General features: G+C 33.7%; 1 protein-coding gene across 34 annotated transcripts in view; it reads right to left on the minus strand.

The window, feature by feature from the left end:
- Positions 1 to 348: 348 nt before the first annotated feature.
- eml1 (EMAP like 1) overlaps positions 349 to 20373 on the minus strand; it is a 120750-nt gene continuing 100725 nt past the window's right edge. For 16 of the 34 annotated variants that reach the window (XM_087289542.1, XM_087289528.1, XM_087289525.1 and 13 more), the window contains 16 exons: positions 19863 to 20012; positions 17371 to 17440; positions 17090 to 17200; positions 14123 to 14218; positions 13872 to 14006; positions 10621 to 10720; positions 9581 to 9732; positions 9369 to 9494; positions 7361 to 7492; positions 7102 to 7169; positions 4752 to 4840; positions 4521 to 4618; positions 3864 to 3951; positions 2315 to 2410; positions 1698 to 1828; positions 349 to 1608 (listed from right to left, as the gene is read on the minus strand). In XM_087289542.1, the coding sequence (XP_087145668.1) occupies positions 1483 to 1608; positions 1698 to 1828; positions 2315 to 2410; positions 3864 to 3951; positions 4521 to 4618; positions 4752 to 4840; positions 7102 to 7169; positions 7361 to 7492; positions 9369 to 9494; positions 9581 to 9732; positions 10621 to 10720; positions 13872 to 14006; positions 14123 to 14218; positions 17090 to 17200; positions 17371 to 17440; positions 19863 to 20012 (1768 nt within the window). In that variant the 3' untranslated portion in view covers positions 349 to 1482. 34 annotated transcript variants of the gene reach the window in all.

Below are 20373 nucleotides of genomic sequence, written 5' to 3' on the forward strand. Positions count from 1 at the left end.
GTAGTGTATGTATGTGTGTGACTGAGAGTGTATGGGTGTTTCCCAGTGATGAGTTGCAGCTGAAAGGTCATTCGCTGTGTGAAAAACATATGCTGGATAAGTTGGCGGTTCATTTCGCTGTGGCAACCCCTGATTAATAAAGGGACTGAGCCAAAAGAAAATGAATGAATGTCTAAATGATCTGCCATAGAGTGACAGAGTCAGTGCTACCGTTGCCTTTTTGTAGCCTCACCACTGATTCATATACTGTGGTTTTGTAATAGGCTTCAAATTCTGCTGGTGCTTCCATTATCTTTTACACTTTCCATCCAACTTTTATCCAACAATCCAGTCAAAAACAAGCTCATATTTAACAGAAGAACTAAACAAAGTTTTCTTTATTTTGCCACACATCTGACAGCGAATATGGAAAAACAAAATTAGGTTAGACAGTGACAAACTCGTGCATGCTTAGTTTTATTAATACTACAGTCATTTGGTGGTAACGGTTCCATCCTGTTTCCCAAGCAGAGGTTATGAAAATGGAGCTCAACTCTAATGTAAATGTGCACTACATTATGACGTTCAAGTTAAGCTAGTTGATGCAAACAACAGAGTGAGGATTGAACTAAACCAGTGATCAATGGCCTTAATCTGCAGTACAGTCACTTTTTCATCCTTGATGGCTGATTAAGTATTATTTTTATTTCTATTAATTTAAATAGAGAAAACAATAACATGTATTAAATAATCAAAGGACAATTCCGTCATCATTTACTCTCCCTTTCCTTCCCTTTCCTAAACACAAACGAAGATATCCTGAAGAAAGCTGGAGACCTAGAAACATTGACTCCCGTATTATAGGTTTGTAATGATTGCAGGTTTTAGCTTTCGTCAAAATATCTTGTTTTGTGTCCAACAGAAGAAAGAAACTTATAAAGGTTTATAACAACTTGAGGGTGAGTAAATAGTGGGGAATTTGGGTGAACCACCCCTTTAAAACGCGGGAAGGTAGCTGCAGTCCCCTTACTTACCAGCCGGTGGCAGCAAAAGCTAAATAATAATAGGATAAGGGAGAGAGATTTCAGTATAAAACAATGTTTAACGTGCAATTGTTTAAAACACAGGTCTTTTGATACTGTTAATAGATGTTACAGTGTTAGGATTGGTCAGTGCTTTGATCATATACTGAACTTGGACAAATTGTTCCTAATATGTTCCTTCATGTGCTTTGGCATCACATTTGTCCATTAGAGCGGCTATTTAAGTTGGTTATTTAAAGCAAAAGAGAAGGGTTTTCCTCCTAATCCATCTCTTTAACAGCCTAGGGAGTGGGTGAGACAGTCAAAACAGAGTCACTTCAAATATCGGTGTCCTGAGATAACAATTAAAGGCGAATAAAACTGAGACTCCACTTTAGTATGTAGTCAATGGCCCCGCTTTAGCTTTACCAAGCCACTTGTTCCCAGAAAATCAAGAAAGTTCAATGTGGTGGTGGTCATGTTACACCACACGCCATTGCATTATACTCATGTCCTTTCCTCCGGTGGAGACTAAGTGGCTGTCGTCAAACAGGAAGTTAACATTGGTGACGTGGCTGCTATGTCCACTGTAGATGTGACTAGGCGCCTGCAGAGAGAAACAGGACAATGTTTTATCCTTATTTGTCACCCGGATGAATCATAACAATATTTATAAGATCTAGAAGTGTTTCGTACCCTGGACTGAGAGCAGGGGAATGAAAAGAGGTGAACTTTGCCAAAGTCGTCTCCGGTCACCAGCAGTCTCTTTGCATATGAACTGCACACAGCATTGATGTCGGTACCGTCTGAGCCATCTGGCCACAATCCTGATGAATAAAACAAACACTATATATATTTATGACTGGACATTTACATCTTCATATACAGTAAAAGGCACTTTGTGTAGTTACAGTATAGACGTGCTGATATATATTTAAAGTTAAATGCATGGCTAATAACTTTATAGGGATGTATTAATTTATTAACTGTATTAGTTTAGTATTATTATTATTATTTTCTTTCACTTTCGTCAATTGGTGAAGTTTATTCCTGTGGCCACTGGTTTGGGAATTGTGGAGCTGCGCATCGATGGATTTGCTCTTCAGTGTTTGGACTTTCAGCAGTGAAATTTAAACCACATTGAACTGAACTAAACTGAAATTCAGCTCTGAAAATTGGACTGAAACAGTTTCAATTTACTAGAACTTCTATGTTAAGCTGTTTTGACACAATCTACATTGTAAAAGCGCTATAGAAATAAAGATGAAAATTGAATTATTATTATTATTTCACACTGCTAACATTAAGCTTACCAAAAACATGGAAGCCCAGAGTACAAGTGAAAGTGGCCCATTCAATATCCCGAGTGGTTTCCACACTCACAACTTGCTTACACACAGAGGGAATCCCTGAAAGACAACAATGAGAATCATTAACTGAATTTATAATGTGAATGATTGGATTTCATTGAGAGGCCAGTTTAAACAAACAAACAAACAAAACAAAACACTTTATTTTGATGGTCCCTACTGCACAGCACATTTTGTTGACTAAAAGTTGCAACTAAATATTAATTACTTATTTGAGTATTAGTAGACTATCTACCTAATATCTGCTGATACTGCTCCTTCAACACATTTAATTGACTATCCGCTTGTTAAGTGTGACATCACGCGGAGCGGCTTCCGGGTCCAAGCACTCTATTCAACTGAATGGGGAGATTCATGAAATGGTAATAATAAACGTTTACAAAGCAATTTAATACTTTCGAAAGTCACGATCGCAATATGTATGTCCATGAAAGTGATTCATTGTTTTATAAATTGTTAAAATTTTGGTATTTGTTATGCAGCAAGCACAGAGATTGTTGTGTACACTATGACTTTAAAATTAACTTTAATGTGTGATAGGTATAAAACGCGATCATAAACGAATGATTTCACTCAAATGAATGTCGGCTTGGACCCGGAAACAGTATACATACATCACAAACCCGTCACCACTTAACAAGCGGATAAGACACTTTGCAAATACATGTCAGCTTACACCAGGGGTGTTCCTGGAGAGCCACCTTCCTGCAGATTTCAGTTGCTACCCATATCAAACACACCTGAACCAATTAATTAGGACCTGAACACCACGTGATAATTACAGGCAGGTGTGTTTGATATGGGTAGCAACTAAAATCTGCAGGAAGGTGGCTCTCCAGGAACAGAGTTGGCCACCCCTGGCTTACACTAACCCTAACCCCAACCTACATATAATCTATTGAGAATTGGTTGGCATGTAGATGCAATGTAACCTAAAATCCAAAAACATATTAAAGGCACCATCAAAATAAAGTGATACCTAAAACAAACATTCTTATCCAAACCTTTATGGGTTTTATTAATCTGAAGATATACTAAAGAAAGCTGAAACCCTGTAACCATTGAATTCCATAGTAGCAAAAACAAATACTATGGAAGTCAATAGTTTTACATTTCCAGCATTTAAAAAAATATCTTGTTTTGTGTTAAAGAGTGGAAAGAAGCTTTGAAACCAGTAAAGAGTGAGTAAATAATAATTTTTCAATCATTTTTCGTTTTTTTTTTAAACTATGGTGAACTATCCCTTTAAACTAAAGCAATAAAAGATTTGAAGAATCCGATCTTGGAAAAATTGCATATATAAAGATGCCATATTTTAATAAAGTCTAACTTAAAGACACAGAAAAGTATGTCACACTTTGAAAACAGTGCAGGTATTTGTATGACAAACTAATATTTTTATTAGAAGTTTTATTTCTGTGTCTTGACTAAACTACTGTCAATAATTAATAACACCTAAAAAACATGCTAAAAACATTGTATCAGTCCTTACAGTACAGGATCTCATAGTCCCCTGAGTTGGATACCAAGTACTGAGAATCCACAGACCAATCCAGATGGGTGATGAAACTTGAATGACCCTGTGAGCAATAACAGACAGTGCAAACAAAAACAATTTAATTTCAGAAGGCAGAGACATTGAATAATGGTAGTTTTGTTTTAAAGTTTTTTTTTTTAACATATGATTTATAAAAAAGCTAAATAGACTATAACATAAAATAAGAAAAAAGAGACGATTAACAGAATTAAAACAAGCCTACATTTAAAGCAAAATAAAAAATAATACATATATAAAATGTAATAATAAAAATGTAATTTGAAATATTAGGTCATTTAATAGTAGTGGCTCAATTAAGGAAATGTATTTTCAAGCATACAAATAATGTATACTTTTAATGCTTCTTTCTGATGACTCTAATGACTGTAATATATACCATCATGATTTTTGTAAATCATACATTTTTATCATGATTTACAGGCATGCAGTATTTACAGCAAGAATGAAACCTTAAAGTAGACACTACCATGTATATAAAAAATAATTTGACGCATCCTTTGACCAATATAATAAGTCAGCTTTTTGATGTGGGATCTATTACAGACATTACTTATACAAAAGCCATATTGTTGCTTTTAAACACATACTTACTGAGCACTTTCCAACTCTGCTGTATTTCTTGCCATTTTCTGCCACAGCATAAATGTAGATGTAGTTGTCGTGAGACCCTATTGCGAGGAAATTACCATCTGGAACAAATAACCAGGGTTTTTTTCAACTTAATCAATTGTTAGAGATTTAAAAGAGTGCAAGTTCTTGGCTAACATCCTAATGTTTTCCCAGCAAACAGAAAAAAAAGCTGCAGGGAGAAGTAACTCTAACCTGGAGAAAAGCGGATCACAGACAGCTGTTCATTCCCATCCGTGTGAACCGTGACGAGATCCTTCGATTCAGTATCGAGCACCAGCCACCTGCACATAATCATAATGAGTAAAAGCACAAGATTAAAAACACACAGGTCTGAAGAAACACACATAAATATAGCTGCAGGCAGGGATTATTGTGCTTAGAGATCAATAGAATTCATGTAAAAAGATTATTTAATGTTTAGTAACCCATAAACACTTAAATCAATGATAAAAAATGCAAATATTAGCCATTTCAGGTGAATTGGCAGACAAATTCAGTATTTTTGATCTTCATGATTGTCATAGCACCACCGGTTCTCCAATTCCATATAAAAAATGTCATGATGATCTATCTATCTATCTATCTATCTATCTATCTATCTATCTATCTATCTATCTATCTATCTATCTATCTATCTATCTATCTATCTATCTATCTATCTATCTATCTATCTATCTATCTATCTATCTATCTATCTATCTATCTATCTATCTATCTATCTATCTATCTATCTATCTATCTATCTATCTATCTATCTATCTATCTATCTATCTATCTATCTATCTATCTATCTATCTATCTATCTATCTATCTATCTATCTATCTATCTATCTATCTATCTATCTATCTATCTATCTATCTATCTATCTATCTATCTATCTATCTATCTATCTATCTATCTATCTATCTATCTATCTATCTATCTATCTATCTATCTATCTATCTATCTATCTATCTATCTATCTATCTATCTATCTATCTATCTATCTATCTATCTATCTATCTATCTATCTATCTATCTATCTATCTATCTATCTATCTATCTATCTATCTATCTATCTATCTATCTATCTATCTATCTATCTATCTATCTATCTATCTATCTATCTATCTATCTATCTATCTATCTATCTATCTATCTATCTATCTATCTATCTATCTATCTATCTATCTATCTATCTATCTATCTATCTATCTATCTATCTATCTATCTATCTATCTATCTATCTATCTATCTATCTATCTATCTATCTATCTATCTATCTATCTATCTATCTATCTATCTATCTATCTATCTATCTATCTATCTATCTATCTATCTATCTATCTATCTATCTATCTATCTATCTATCTATCTATCTATCTATCTATCTATCTATCTATCTATCTATCTATCTATCTATCTATCTATCTATCTATCTATCTATCTATCTATCTATCTATCTATCTATCTATCTATCTATCTATACTCAAAGTTTTGGTTTTAAAACAGCGTTTGTTAATTTTTTACTTTATTTATTTATTTTTATTTTTTTAATGAAAAAGCTCCTTGTCCTTTTCCATTTTTACTGTTTCAGTTTCTACATTATACAGCCTTAAATGCATAGTACGTGATAAATTACAACCACTGGGTCTGCGCATATATTGCCTGCATATGTACATGCTGCCTACAGGATGTGCAATCATCATGGGTAATGATTCATTTTCAAAAGTCACCATTTCAGTCCATTTACCCTGAAACGTAACACCAGCATTCACATAACAAACCAGGGTCTTTATAATATAAAATAAAACGCTCTGTTTCCACATGTCGAAGATGCCAAAGTACTGTGGACATAAATTTAAGTTTTAAATGTATTTTTTAAAACAAAAGTTCAGCTAGTGTAAATGGCGCCTCATACGGTTGCAACTGTAGTAGCTCCACCAAATTGAAAAGTTTTGGGGATGTAAAGTTGTAAAGTTGTGAAGTTGTGAAAATTCTACTATTTTAAATAACTTGATATTTAGACATAACTGCACTGGATTTGATTGGGCAAAAAAACTAAAAAAAACTAGCAGTAGCTTGCAAAGAGCTACATGAGATTAGAAAACATCCTAAAAATCTCAAAATGGCGAAAAAAGTGCATACTAGAAATGAAATCTTAAACAAAGATAGACATTATATTTGCCTTGAACCAAGGATTACAATGATGTAAGAAACTAGACTGGACAAGAAACATTGCAGTTAAGACTGTTCATGTTTTGACCAATGTGGTGCCCCCTATTGGCCCTATTATTGTATCTTTGCATGATCCCTTTTAGAGAAGAAAAAAAATCCTAACAATCAAGAGCTTCATCTTGAGCCATTATCAGGACTCTTGCAGAAAAAAGAAATCTTAGACGGCTGAAGAATGCCTATGGAACAGTGCTATTGTGTTCCTGTGTGGCATTAGCATAATAATAAGTGTTTGGCTCTTCAGTGTAACACTCTATTAGACCCCTATTCCCGAATGGAAATGATGTGTCAGGGACCCCGTTGATGAAAAGAAATGGCTGTCCTCACCTGCCTGTCTGCATTCCTACAGCCACCGTCGCCCCAGAGGGGTGAAATCCAGCCGACTGAGCTGAGTCCTGAACGTGAGATGAGAAACATATAGATGAGATCAATCAAACATCCTGTCAACACAAACTCACTTACATCTCGGCCTGAGGAATTGCGGGGCTTGTTTCATTTTAGCTGCAGTAGTAACATGACTTTCAATAACAGGAAACTGATGCGTAAGCTATCAGATGACATTATAGCAATGTAAAAGGATGCTCACCTCTAGTGTTTTGGTCCAGATCGGCTGATGGGAGTCTGAGTCCCACAGGTAGATGTGTTTGTCATGGCCACAGGTGAGGAACTGGTGCTTCAGAGGATGGATAGTAAGGCCCCATAACTCATCTGTGTGGCCCTGGCAATCAAACAGACACAAGACGCAAATTAATTTTGTTTGAAGAGAACACTGAAGAGAACAAACATTGCTTCTTACCGTTTAATTTGAATTTGCTAAAGATTTAGTTTTAAAGTTATTATTTATTAAAGTCAAAGTCAGCTTTATTGTCTATTCAACCACACGAACAGGACATACAGAGAATCAAAATTGCATTCCTCTTAGATCCTAAGTGCTTAACATATGATATTAACCCTTTGATGCACTACATGGGTCTAAAGTGACCCGTCTAAGTCTACATTTTTTCTATGTCTATTTTATAGCTTGTGCATCAAAGGGTTAATACAAAAAGTAGAATTTGAAAAAGAAATTACAATAGATACAATTACACAAATAATATAATCTAAAAATATAAGGAAAAATAATTTGTAAACATTACAATTGCACTTAATGGCACATGGCAAGGACAACATGGCACAATTATTTAATAATTTAATTATTATCTAATTAGGAACTTCAAAATCAGGGGTGGGGCGATGCAGTGGCGCAGTAGGTAGTGCTGTCGCCTTACAACAAGAAGGTCGCTGTATCAAGCCTCGGCTGGGTCAGTTAGCATTTCTTTGTGGAGTTTGCATATATATATATATATATATATATATATATATATATATATATATATATATATATATATATATATATATATATATATATATATATATATATATTTGAACTACTTTAATAAAAAACTACTTTAATAAAAAAAAATCTTAAAACTGTAATTAAAAAAAGAAAAACAAAACAGCAAGATTAATTTACATACTTTTTAAGGATTTTAGATTGAACAATGATTAATAAAATAATTATCAATGAAAGTTATTCTTTTAATCAATGTTATTTTTAAAAAATGATCATTGTAATAAATATTAAAACCAGTGTGCATTACAGTATATATTGACGATCAGGTGGGTCAACTGTTTCGGTTAGTTTCTGTAAAACATGCTTCAATCATTTCTGTATTTATTTTTAATTACATCGAGTTTATTAATAAAATGTATTTAAGTTCTCAGCGTTTTGAGAGATATTTAGTGTAATCTGACCTACAATATTCTCTGATTAGCTATTTCCGATGTTACTGTAGGTTAAACTACAAACTCTGCATCTAATTTTAATTTATTTTCAGGTTAAATATAGATACAAACATCCTATTTTAAAAGAAAACAAAGTCTTGTGAAAATGATGTCTATTGGTGCACTAGATCTGCTTCTGCTTTCAGACTTTTTTCTCGAATAGACTGATTGGCGCAATCATGCATTAAAAATGGTTTAAACCATTATAGGGGTGGTCAAATGTAAATTTATATTATCTATTGTATTAATCATTAACATTATGATTTAAAATACAGAACAGAGGGAAACATTTCTCACTATTAAGAAGAGTTGACCACCTATACATCTTGTTTTGACCTCCTTCAGGGTGGATCAAGGGTTAATGCCCCTGAAACCCCCCTGTAATTCACAACCTGATTAAAACTGATAAATAATTATATAAATTATATTTATATTTATATAAGTATCTTACAATCTATATTTGTCATAAAGCAGCAGTTGTCACTGTTTCCTTTTTTCTCTCTTTACAATGATATGTTAGTGCCATTTCTTCGTAAATGTTTTGTTTATAAAAAGTTTGATGAGTATAAGATGTCAGCAAGTCTCTTATCCAAAGGTAAAAATTAGGAAAATTAGAAAAATATTTATGCAATATCCAACTTCAAACAGTACAATTATAATTATGCCATACTGTAATAATAATTAAAAAATACATTTAAAAAAGTTAAAATAATTATATGCTGTATATTATAAATCTTTTGAAAGACCCCTTGGAATATTAGTGACCTTACCTGGGTAATGGGTATGAACTCTCCATCCAGACTGCCTTGTAGGACATAGTTTTTGGTGGTGCCAATAAGAACCGTTTCTCCCCGTCCCTCAGCCACAGTGCGAACAGGGCCATATAACTCTGGCACCTCATAATAACACACAAAACTTGGGTTAAATTGTGACCGCCTGCTTGACCATGGTAATATACAAATAAATAAAAAAAAATCCTTACCTCCACTGTTTGAATCTTCTGAAAATTTTCATCCCATGATATGAGTTTACGATCCTTCCCACCCGAGACCAACGTCCCATTTCTCAACATGCAAAGTGCAAAAACGCTGGCTTCATGTGCTCCCTGAATGGCCAAGCTAATACGGTTAGACCCTGTCAAGCATGAGCACAAAACCAGCATTACATAAACCCACTGAACCAATCCAGCCATTAAAGGTGTTCACAGTCTACATGAAAAGATTGTATTGATTTGTGTTAAAGGGCACCTATTTTAAGATTCAAGAGAAGTCTTTTGTGTCTCCAGAATGTGTCTGCAAAGTTTTAGCTCAAAACACCCATCAGATTATTTATTATACCTTTTGAAATGTTGGATTTTTTTATTTTTTTTTGCTTTGAACACAATGTAGCTGTTTTTGTAGGATGTGCCTTTAATGCTAGTTCTCCCCACCCACCATTCTCATGTGCCTGTCAGAGTGTGCTTTATTCTTCGGCTGCCTTAGATAAACAGCACAGTGACAGACAAGAAGGAAACAGATCTCACGTAACGTTTGTGAGAAATACTACAGTATGAACTTTCCCAATAATTATTTGATGTATTTGTTGTGGCGTTAATTAGTTAATGAGAATGAGGAGTCACACACAATGTAGTTATAATGTTCACACACACACACTCAACGTCACTTTGCAGTAGGCCTCAAAATGGGAGGGATTTGGATGCTATTTTAACATAAGAAAATAAAAAAAAGAGACTTGTTGTCTTTATATAACTCCAATATGACTGTGGACACACTATACCTACACACAGTTCTGTCCAAACGGCTTACAAAAGATGATTTTCATCATAGGTGCTCTTTAAAATAGAACATAATCTCTCACCTATGATCACTAAATTAAGAAGCAGTAGGTTCACCCTTAGAAAACACAGCTGTACAACACTCATTCAAATGAATTTACAGAGTTCCATGAAGGTAGACTTCTACAAATCATTAATATCAATCAATAAGTAACTCCATAACAAGAACAAATGTTTTATTCATTTACCTTTGCCCCACACAAGTATATTTCCACTCGAGTCTCCAGTGATGGCGTCGCCATTTTCTGAAAAAGTCACACACAATACAAACTTGGGCTTCTCTTGTTTCTGCAAGAAACATAAATATAACTTTATTTTTAAAGCAGAAATGCAACAGATGTATCACATTAAATACAGAGCCAATACAAGCATTTTATACAGTCTACAACTACACAGTCCAAGTGAACTGTTTAGACACACATGACTAAATCAGACCCAGAATGTATACAGGAATCAGAGAGTGAAATTCACTACCCTTTAAGACCTTTTTAAAGACTCTTTCCATATATTTAAAGACCTTATAACCACTTTTCAATCAAAAAAACTGGTGTTATTTTAACTTACAGTATATTTACAAAATTTTAATGTAAGAAATTAATCCAAAACTAAAGCTTTATTCACAGAGATGTATAAAGTACTAGAGACCCATACTTAAGTAAAAGTACAAGTGCTCTATCAAAAAGTGACTTGAGTAGAAGTAGAAGTGCTCTTTCATCACCATACTTAAGTGGAAGTACTAAAGTATTCAACATTTTTAGTACTTAAGTATTGCAAGTAGTTTATTTCAAAATTTACTACTCAAGTACTGAAAGTAAAAGTACAAGTATTGTATAATGTAGTTATTAAAGAAGGCAGTCAAAAGACATCATATTGTTTTGTTTATTTTAAATATCTATGGGGCACTTGATTAAGCAGAATGAAAAGAAACATGGCTTATGATACTGTTTTTCTCTGTAAATAATTTCTATGGTACAAGAACTCACATCGTCAGGCTCGTTTACCAGAAAATCACTTCACTGATGAGATAATTCAGCATGTTCATTCATACTCTCTCTCTCTCTCTTTTACACACACATAAACACACACCTAAATGTACACTCTCACACATTCATACACTCTCACACACAGTTCTCTCTCTATCTCTCTCTCTCTCTCTCACACACACACACACACACACACACACATTTTTGTGAATTGTGGGGACATTACATAGGTTACAATTGTTTTTATACTCTACAAACTATACTTTTGAATGCTCTAACCCCAAATCCAATCTCTAAACCCAACCCTTACAGGAAATTATGTGTAGTTTTACTTTCTGAAAATAAAAAAAATATTTAGTGTGATTGAATTTTATACATAATGTCCACATAATTCACCATCTCCTCCTAACATCTGTGTAATACCGATGTTGTTATACATATACATGGGCACACACACACACAAACACGAAAATACACTCTTTTACACTCTCATACACTCTCTCTCTCTCTCTCTTACACACACACACAGACGCACACACAGGTACAATCACACTGTTTCTCTCTTACATGCATTATTCACTCACACTTTGGTAGTTTTGAAGTTTGATTGGTTAATACCAAAATAAACAGGAGTTTTGTCTTTTGGAAGCAGTCGTGAAACTAAACTAAACAAGCAAACTAAATCCTGTTGCACTAATTCACTTGATTTTGATTTTATTGTAAGAAAAGAAAAACAGGAAAGCGTGTATAGTACTGTGTTAAAAGAAAATCTAAAATACTTTATGGCTTATGGCTATGGTTTAGTATTAATTTTTTTAAATTTTGATTATGTTTTAATTAAATTGGTCTGGCACTTCATATGTTCTGTAGTATATTTATTAATTCTGGTACTTTTACCATAAACCAACTTCTTAACCAGTTGGTAGAGGCTGATATTTTAGAAATTATGGGATGTGTTGAGAAAAAAATGCATTGACTGTGTTAAATAGCGACATTATGAGTTAAGAAATGCAATAAAAAAAAATCTATTGCTTTTGTCTTGGTGTGACAGTTGTAGGGTTATTTTTAATACAATTTTGTTCTTTAATACAGCAGTCAGATATATGAACCCTACTCTTAATTTGACCTGCTTAAAGAAAGCACTCTTTCTGAATGTATCCAAAAAAAACTCATGCACAGAAGACAGCACGAGCATTTACAGCTAATAAACTCATGTCAATATTATACCGCCTGCTTTTTGAGCGCTGACAGGCGAGGTCTTATGATGATTGGTTATTATCTTCATCTGCTCAACAGAAAAGGCTTTGGAAATGAAGCGCTGTTCACCCATGGCGGGAAGAATACGCGGTTATCACAGGTAATAGACAAAGTGGAGAAAACTTGAATATCAGGCACGCTCGTGTCTGGATGGATCGACAGCTTTAACAGCTAAGAAAAGAGGGAAAGTTACCTTACAAACAGGCCAGCGGGTCAAATGTCCAAAGTGAGAAAGAGAGAGGCAGAGGTGAAGTTTTACAACATTTCTCCCTAATAGTAAATTAGCGGCTCGTGTGCCGCCTTCACTCGCGCCTCCGTCCTCCGCCATAGTATTGCGACATCGCGCATAGGAGATAAATGACGTCATCACGTAATCACCGGTTATGACCTATTACTGAACTGATTTCGATCATTTTGACACCCCTAGTAACGAGTAACGATGCAGCACATAAAAAATCTATCGGAGTAAAAGTATTAAACTCATGGAAAATATGTACTTAAGTAAAAGTGAAAGTAGGAGAAAAAAATAATACTCCAGTAAAGTACAGATACTGCCTTTTAGTACTTAAGTACAGTAGTGAAGTAGTTCTACTTCGTTACTATACATCTCTGTTTATTCATATACTGAATAAAAATATATTCAATCTAGCTACTTCAGCAGGTTGGCGCCTATAAAAATGTAGAAATAATGGTGTTGCCTTGGTTACTGCGGTAAACAAAGCAGCATGATGTCAAATCTAGTAGGAGTTCATTGATTTTATAAACTACACAGCATCTTGATATTCACAGATTTAATTCATGCAAACTTAAGCATACAACCATTCATTGCATCATCAAATTTGATTAAAGAAAATGTAATACCTTGCAAAACAGCATTTAATACTTTTTAATACTTTTTAAGGCCCTTAAATTTCTTTACATTGATTTGTCAACTTTTAATACTTTTTAAGACCTTGCGGACACCTTGCAGACCTTAAAGAGACATTTCACTCAAAAATGAAAATGCACTAATAATGTAATACTTCCATGTGTGTGTTTTTGATCATAGAAGCATAAAACAGTTGCATTAAAGGATGAGCAGATGTCTCTACATTTTACTGCATGGCACTTATGATGCACATGCACATGTTTTTCCGAATAAAATAAAAAAAAATTAATCTGATTTCATAAAAATAGTCTTGTGGCTTAGGGGAGATTACCTCAAAAAGACCCTGCTTTTTCACAAGAGACCCCTTTTCTAATGACCAGAAGCACAGATGTGATTTCCCACATGTTACAATTATATTAGCATCTGTCGGGTGGAAATCAGCAGCAAACACTGACTCATTGGAGCACTAAAAGGGGAGAGAAAAAAAGACATAGATGCGCAAATCAGGTTATTTCTGCACTCCCAATGCTGACCCAAAGTAGACAATGCTAATAAATCTATGCTGAATACTGAAGCACTCACCTTGACTTCAGCGAGTCTGTCTTCCCTCTGCCAGTCCCACACAGAGAGCATGTGGTCATTGGAGTCATCCACAACACACAACCAGCTTCCACCGTTCTGAATGTAATGAAAGTTTTTTTAATAACACTGAAGCTCATTTTGACAGATAAAGTTGAGGTCAGAATTATTAGTACCCCTGTATGTTTTTTCTCTCATTTCTGATTTTTTCAAAACATTTCTAAACATAATGGTTTAATAACTCATTTCTAATTACTGCTTTATTTTATCTTTGCCATGATGACAGTAAATGATATTTTACTATATAATTTTCAAGCCACTTCTATACAGCTTAATGTGACATTAAAAGGCTTAACTAAGTTAAATAGGGTAACTAGGCAGGTTAGGGTAATTGTATAAAGATGGTTTGTTCTGTATCGATCAAAATTTAGCTTAAAGGGGCTAATAATATTGACCTAAAAAGGGTTTTAAAAATGTAAAACTGCTTTATTTCTAGCTGTAATAAAACAAATAAGACTTTCTTCAGAGGAAAAAATATTATCAGACATACTGTGAACATTTCCTTGCTCTGTTAAACATCATTTGGGAAATATTAGAAATATTTTGACGTCAACAGTACATTTAAACTGAGCAGGCTACAGAAAATACCTAATAATTTAGGTCTGAAGGGGTTAAATTAAATTCAATTCATCTTTATTTCTATAGCGCTTTTACAACGTAAATTGTGTCAAAGCAGCTTCACATAGAAGATTATAGTGCCCAGACAATAATAGCAAGGCAAGAAATTAGTTTATTTGTACCTCATGGCAGTAAAAATGCCTGTGTATGTACTATTAATGAGACAATTGATTTCCCTTTGACAAATAAATGCTGTCAGGAGAGCTGGGACTGACTGACAATGCATTTTACGCCTGGTAACAACAAATATCTATAATGCCTATGACCTTAAGTTTTTTATTATGTTTGATCAAATGCTACCTATCTTGCCTATCCTGTAGCTGTTTGTGAATTTAAAAGCTGTGCAAAGTTTTGTTGCTGTTGTTAATGTCTTTGACTTTTTTTCTTTTGTTATGGCGCCACTAATCAACTCCGACTGAGCATCAGGAGGAGCAGCAGCTTCTGGAACATGATGTAAAGCTCAAATCTAATTGAACAACCAATTTCTCTGTGGGGCGACATGGAAAATAATTGACAGGCTGTTTGGAAAAAATATGCCTTGTCATACTGATTTATAGCAAGAGTCTTTGTTATTGTGTAAGGGCCTCAACACTGTCAAACTGTGTGTTGACAAGATGAAATTGCATTGATTTTGACTTTTGGGTATGATAATAGTTTTTTATGGTTTACTGTGGTTTGGAAAAGTCACGGTTTAAAACCACTAATATTTTCTGCTATACCGTTTAAAGGTATATATGTAAGTTGTTGTTGTTTTGTTGACAAAGACTATTTAATTTGATTTGTTTAGAGCAACAGTAGCAAAGAAACATCCAAATCAAGAACTACTGGTCAGCCCATGATTCAACAAACATCTTTAAAAAAATCACTTGCACACCAACATCCAGTATAGACCTGAACCATGCAGTGGATTACTTTATATCTACAGAAAAGAAAGATATCCAAAGATACCTCTTTTAAGTTTTAAAGAAATGTATGTTTTTTTTAACTAATGAAAATAGCAGAGGTCAATGATTTATTTTAATTATTTAGCCTGACATGTTTACTGCTCCAAAATATTATAAATGTTTCTCAAAATAAAATATATAGTTTTTAATGGGAAAAAAAGTTGCTGTTTTTTACCCAGACATTTAAAAAGAACATATTGCAGAGCTTTAATAATAATACTGTAAAATACTGTGATATTTTTATCCAAGGTTAACGTACCATCAGAAACTTATACTCGCCCATGCCTACATTTGGGTCTAAACATCCTCCATTTGTGTTTTACACACATATTAGTGTATGAGTATTTTGTATGCTTGGCTAGTAAGATCGGACTGCTCTACTAAGGCTTACACATTCGCAGTGAGTTTATTTGCACTAAACAGATTTTCTACAAGATAGCAAAACTAAACTAAAATGGCAGAAATAGAACAACAACAAACTGCAGAAGATAGTAGAAAACAACAGACATGTTGAGAAGTACACACAAGTGGATTAATAGGAATCGTTTAAAGATTTTAAAGTTTAAAGACATTTTATGACTCATATGTTTGTAAAGGTAAACTGGACAAAGGTTAATAATTTTTAGAACGCATTTGCTATCTAAACATGCTATCTAATGAGGTATACTTTAAAAAGCTATTTGATTTAAAGCTGAATCAAATTACATTGAAATGGAGGACATCTGTAATTTCTGCAATGCAGATAAAGACAATCTTTTTTATTTATTTTTTGAATGTAATGCTGTAAACAGTTTTTGGTAGGATCTAGCAAAATATATTTTTAAAATGACAAAACTTAGTTATTATTTTACATTAAAATATATAATTTTTTTTATAATGAAAACACATTTAACAAAAGTCTAGAATATATTGTTCATTTCTTTATTTTATTGGCAAACTTTCACATACACAAACAGAATTTGCTAAGTCATCTTCCACATTAACAGTTTTTTGTATCAATTTTGATTTCTTTATTTCTACTGTGAAATTGTTGAAAAGCAAAAAAATCTGAAATATGTATTAATTATTATTCACTTTTTTTGATTCCCCTGTTAATTCTTAAAATCATTGGATGTTGAAATGCTATAAACTATGCTTTGTGTATTTATTTGTATTTTTTGTTTTACATTTGTTTATTTTTTACCATTGTTATATTAGTTTTTTTTGTGTTCACCTTTTATATTGTGTTGTATGTACAGTATGTTCTTGATGGTTTGTACAATTAAAAAAAAGATTCAAAGCTGATGATTTTGCTGTGGCACATAATAATCTTCATTATTATCATCAACAGAAAGTCTCTGACTCTTACCGATTTTGAGAAGGAGAGACAGACCAGCGCTCGATCAAAGAAACCGCTTCCGAGGATGTGCAAAGTGTTCAAACTCACAGAGTCCCACACGCGCACATGAGGAGCCAACTGCTGCCAGACAAAATCACAAAAAATCACACAGATTACACTTGATCATTTGTTACGACAGACTCTTGAGGCACATGCGACAACATTCAGATTTATTATGACAGGTTTAAGCTTATAATATTAGCAATGAGCTATTTCGGTTATAAATATGTGAGCTGAAACATCCGTCTTACTTTTCCATCTGAGGATGTGCCAGCCACTTGTCCTGTTGCTATGGTGATTTTATCAGGATGGACAGCGAGGCTGCGGGGAGGAGAGAAGAGGTGAAGGATGTAGAGGCGATGACACAGCAGACAGGGCACATCACACATTTATACATCACAACACAATGACTCAGAGCTTCATGTGTCACAGTGCCGGTCATAAAAACACTGGAAACATTTTTATTACAGGTCGTTTGTTACTGTTTTTCAAGGTCTTTGAGTTACAGTGAACATTGCAGTGACATGCTGCAAAGTCCTGTGAAGAATAACAAACCGTATAATAATAGAGATTATTGTGTGATGTTTGGGTCTTTTCTTTCAGCCTGAAATTGGAGGTCAAGTGGAAATGTGTTTACTTTGTCTTATTTACTTTGTATCATGTTATACTCAATTGAGTCCTTGAGGCCCAGACGTCACAGATGACATACATGCTACTATTTGATGGTTGATGGCCTCTTGTGTTAACCAAGTATTATTGAATTTTTTTTTTGTTATTATTTTAACGCATTTTAAAATGCAATGTGTACTGTAGAGTAGTCAACATTTAAAATGAAACATCATCTATCATCAAAGTTATCCTAAAACTATTGAACACCCATTATTGTCTTAGGACAATTTTTGAAAATGTTTTTGATCCGCATTAAATGTTGACAACTGTATATATGACTAGATGTATGTGTATATTCTGTATGTCCATACACTACCTGACAAAAAAGTCTTGTCACCTATCCATTTTTTAGAAACTACATATAATAACTTGACTTCTAGTAGATCATTTGGTATCAGAAGTGGCTTATTTGAAAGGCTAAGGCCTCTAGATTATGCTTATTTTACCAAAATAAAATACAATCATCCCTTTATTTTTAATTATTTGATTAGGACAGTAAGGTCTTTGCTTAGACAAAAGTTGTCACTTAACAGAAACAATGTACAGTATAGAATATAATCTTGCAGTGGAAAAAGAATTAATATTGTGTTTGACTCCTATGAGCTTGGAGGACTGCATCCATACATCTCTGCAATCATTAAAATAATTTCCTAATAAAGTCATCTGGAATGGCAAAGAAAGCATTCTTGCAGGACTCCCAGAGTTCATTAAGATTCTTTGGATTCATCTTCAATGCCTCCTCCATCTTACCCCAAATATGCTTAATAATGTACATTTCTGTTGACTGGGCTGGCCAATCCTGCAGCACCTTGACCTTGTTTTCTTTCAGTAACTTTGATGTGGAGGCTGAAGCATGAGAAGGAGCGCTTTCCTGTGGTTTGTAATGTTATGGGAAGCACAAATGTCTTGATACCTTACGCTGTTGATATTGCAAGACTTTTGACAGGTAGTGTATATATGCTTTATTATTATAATAATTATTGTTATTATTAATACAACTTTGTTCAAAATATTTTAAATCAATGGTTTTGATTTTTGGGTATATTTCATTTATGTATTTTATGCTATAATAATCTAAGTGTTTCCCAGAGATGGGTTGCGGCTGGAAGGGGATCCGCTGTGTAAAAATGTGCTGGATAAGTTGGCGGTTCATTCCGCTGTGGCAACCCCGAATTAATAAAGGGACTAAGCCGACAAGAAAATGAAATGAAAATAATCTAAGTATTGTTAAGCATCTTAAAAAAACAGAGCATCTACTTGAAAATATGAATCTTTTGTAATACTGTAAATGCCAATACATTCTTTTTAGATAAATTTAATGTATATATTCTGAATATAACATTACTTGCAGTGAAAATATGGTTATGTCATTTTGTGATGTCCTCATTATAGTGTTACATTATATTAAAGTATTGACTAATAATAAAAAGCTGTGTACTACTGTAATTACACTACATGGTTACAATGATGGTGAGGTTTAGAGTTAGTTTGGTATATGTAATTATGCATAATTTAAAGCTTTTACTATAATAAAACATGAAATAAATAAATTGTTCCCAAAAAAACTTTTGAACAATTTAAAGTAATATTTTCCATGACTAAATACAGAAATTTGTGATCAACAAATGAATATGAACCTGAAATTTCAATTATAAATACAATGTAACACATTTGATTACATTTTATGTGTAATGCATGATTATTAACTAATTCTGAGCTTGTAAAATGGCCTTGAGGTCTCTCATACATACCAAAGAGACAAAACACAGACTCAAGGATGGCAATGGAATGAATAATAACCTTCAGAGACATGACTAATGATAAATATACTGTAGAATTGCACATCAAAGCAGAAAATTAAACAACATTGCTCAAAAATTCTTTATTCAGCACAGGCTTGAAAAATATGCCGCTGCATATCTGAATAATAATTCAAGCAGCTGCATGTTCTTTAGATATGGCATCTTTGATGAAGAGATACTGAATGTAATTTACTGGCCTGATGTGTGAGATCATAGTAGGCTGTGAATTTAAATGAATGATAATGTCAAACAGACCGAAATATAAGTCTTACCACTTGATATCATCAGTATGTCCAGTGTAGTGTCTTTGCAGTTGCTCATCCACATTATACAGCACCACCACAGATGCAATGAAGTAAACCGTTTCCCCCGTCGGGAGCAAGTACAGGTTGGATCGACAGTCGCGGCCCCGGTAACCATAACTGGGTTATAGTCAAGGTCAATACCTACTGATGAGCTTAATAACCTCAGATATAAAGGGATGTGTCTCAATCTGCTGTTTTAATCTGCTCAATGTAGGTTGTGAATCAGTATATCGTAAATGTGCATTTAGGAGCTGGTAAGATCAGAACTGATTCTTTTTTATGTACTACACCACAAAACATGATTTTCTCAGCCAATTAAAATGTTTTCACTTGATTGAAAGGGTATTATGAGTGGTTATCAGCTGATAGATATGGGCCAGTAGGGGCCTTCTGCGCCAAGATGTAGATGTAGAAGACATTTATCATCCATCCACATGGGTTATCAGCTATAGATCACATACAGCTGCAGCTGAAAGTT

This window comes from Danio rerio, chromosome 17 (genome assembly GCF_052040795.2).
Source record: "Danio rerio strain M-AB ecotype USA chromosome 17, GRCz13ab, whole genome shotgun sequence".
Classification (NCBI taxonomy): domain Eukaryota; kingdom Metazoa; phylum Chordata; class Actinopteri; order Cypriniformes; family Danionidae; genus Danio; species Danio rerio.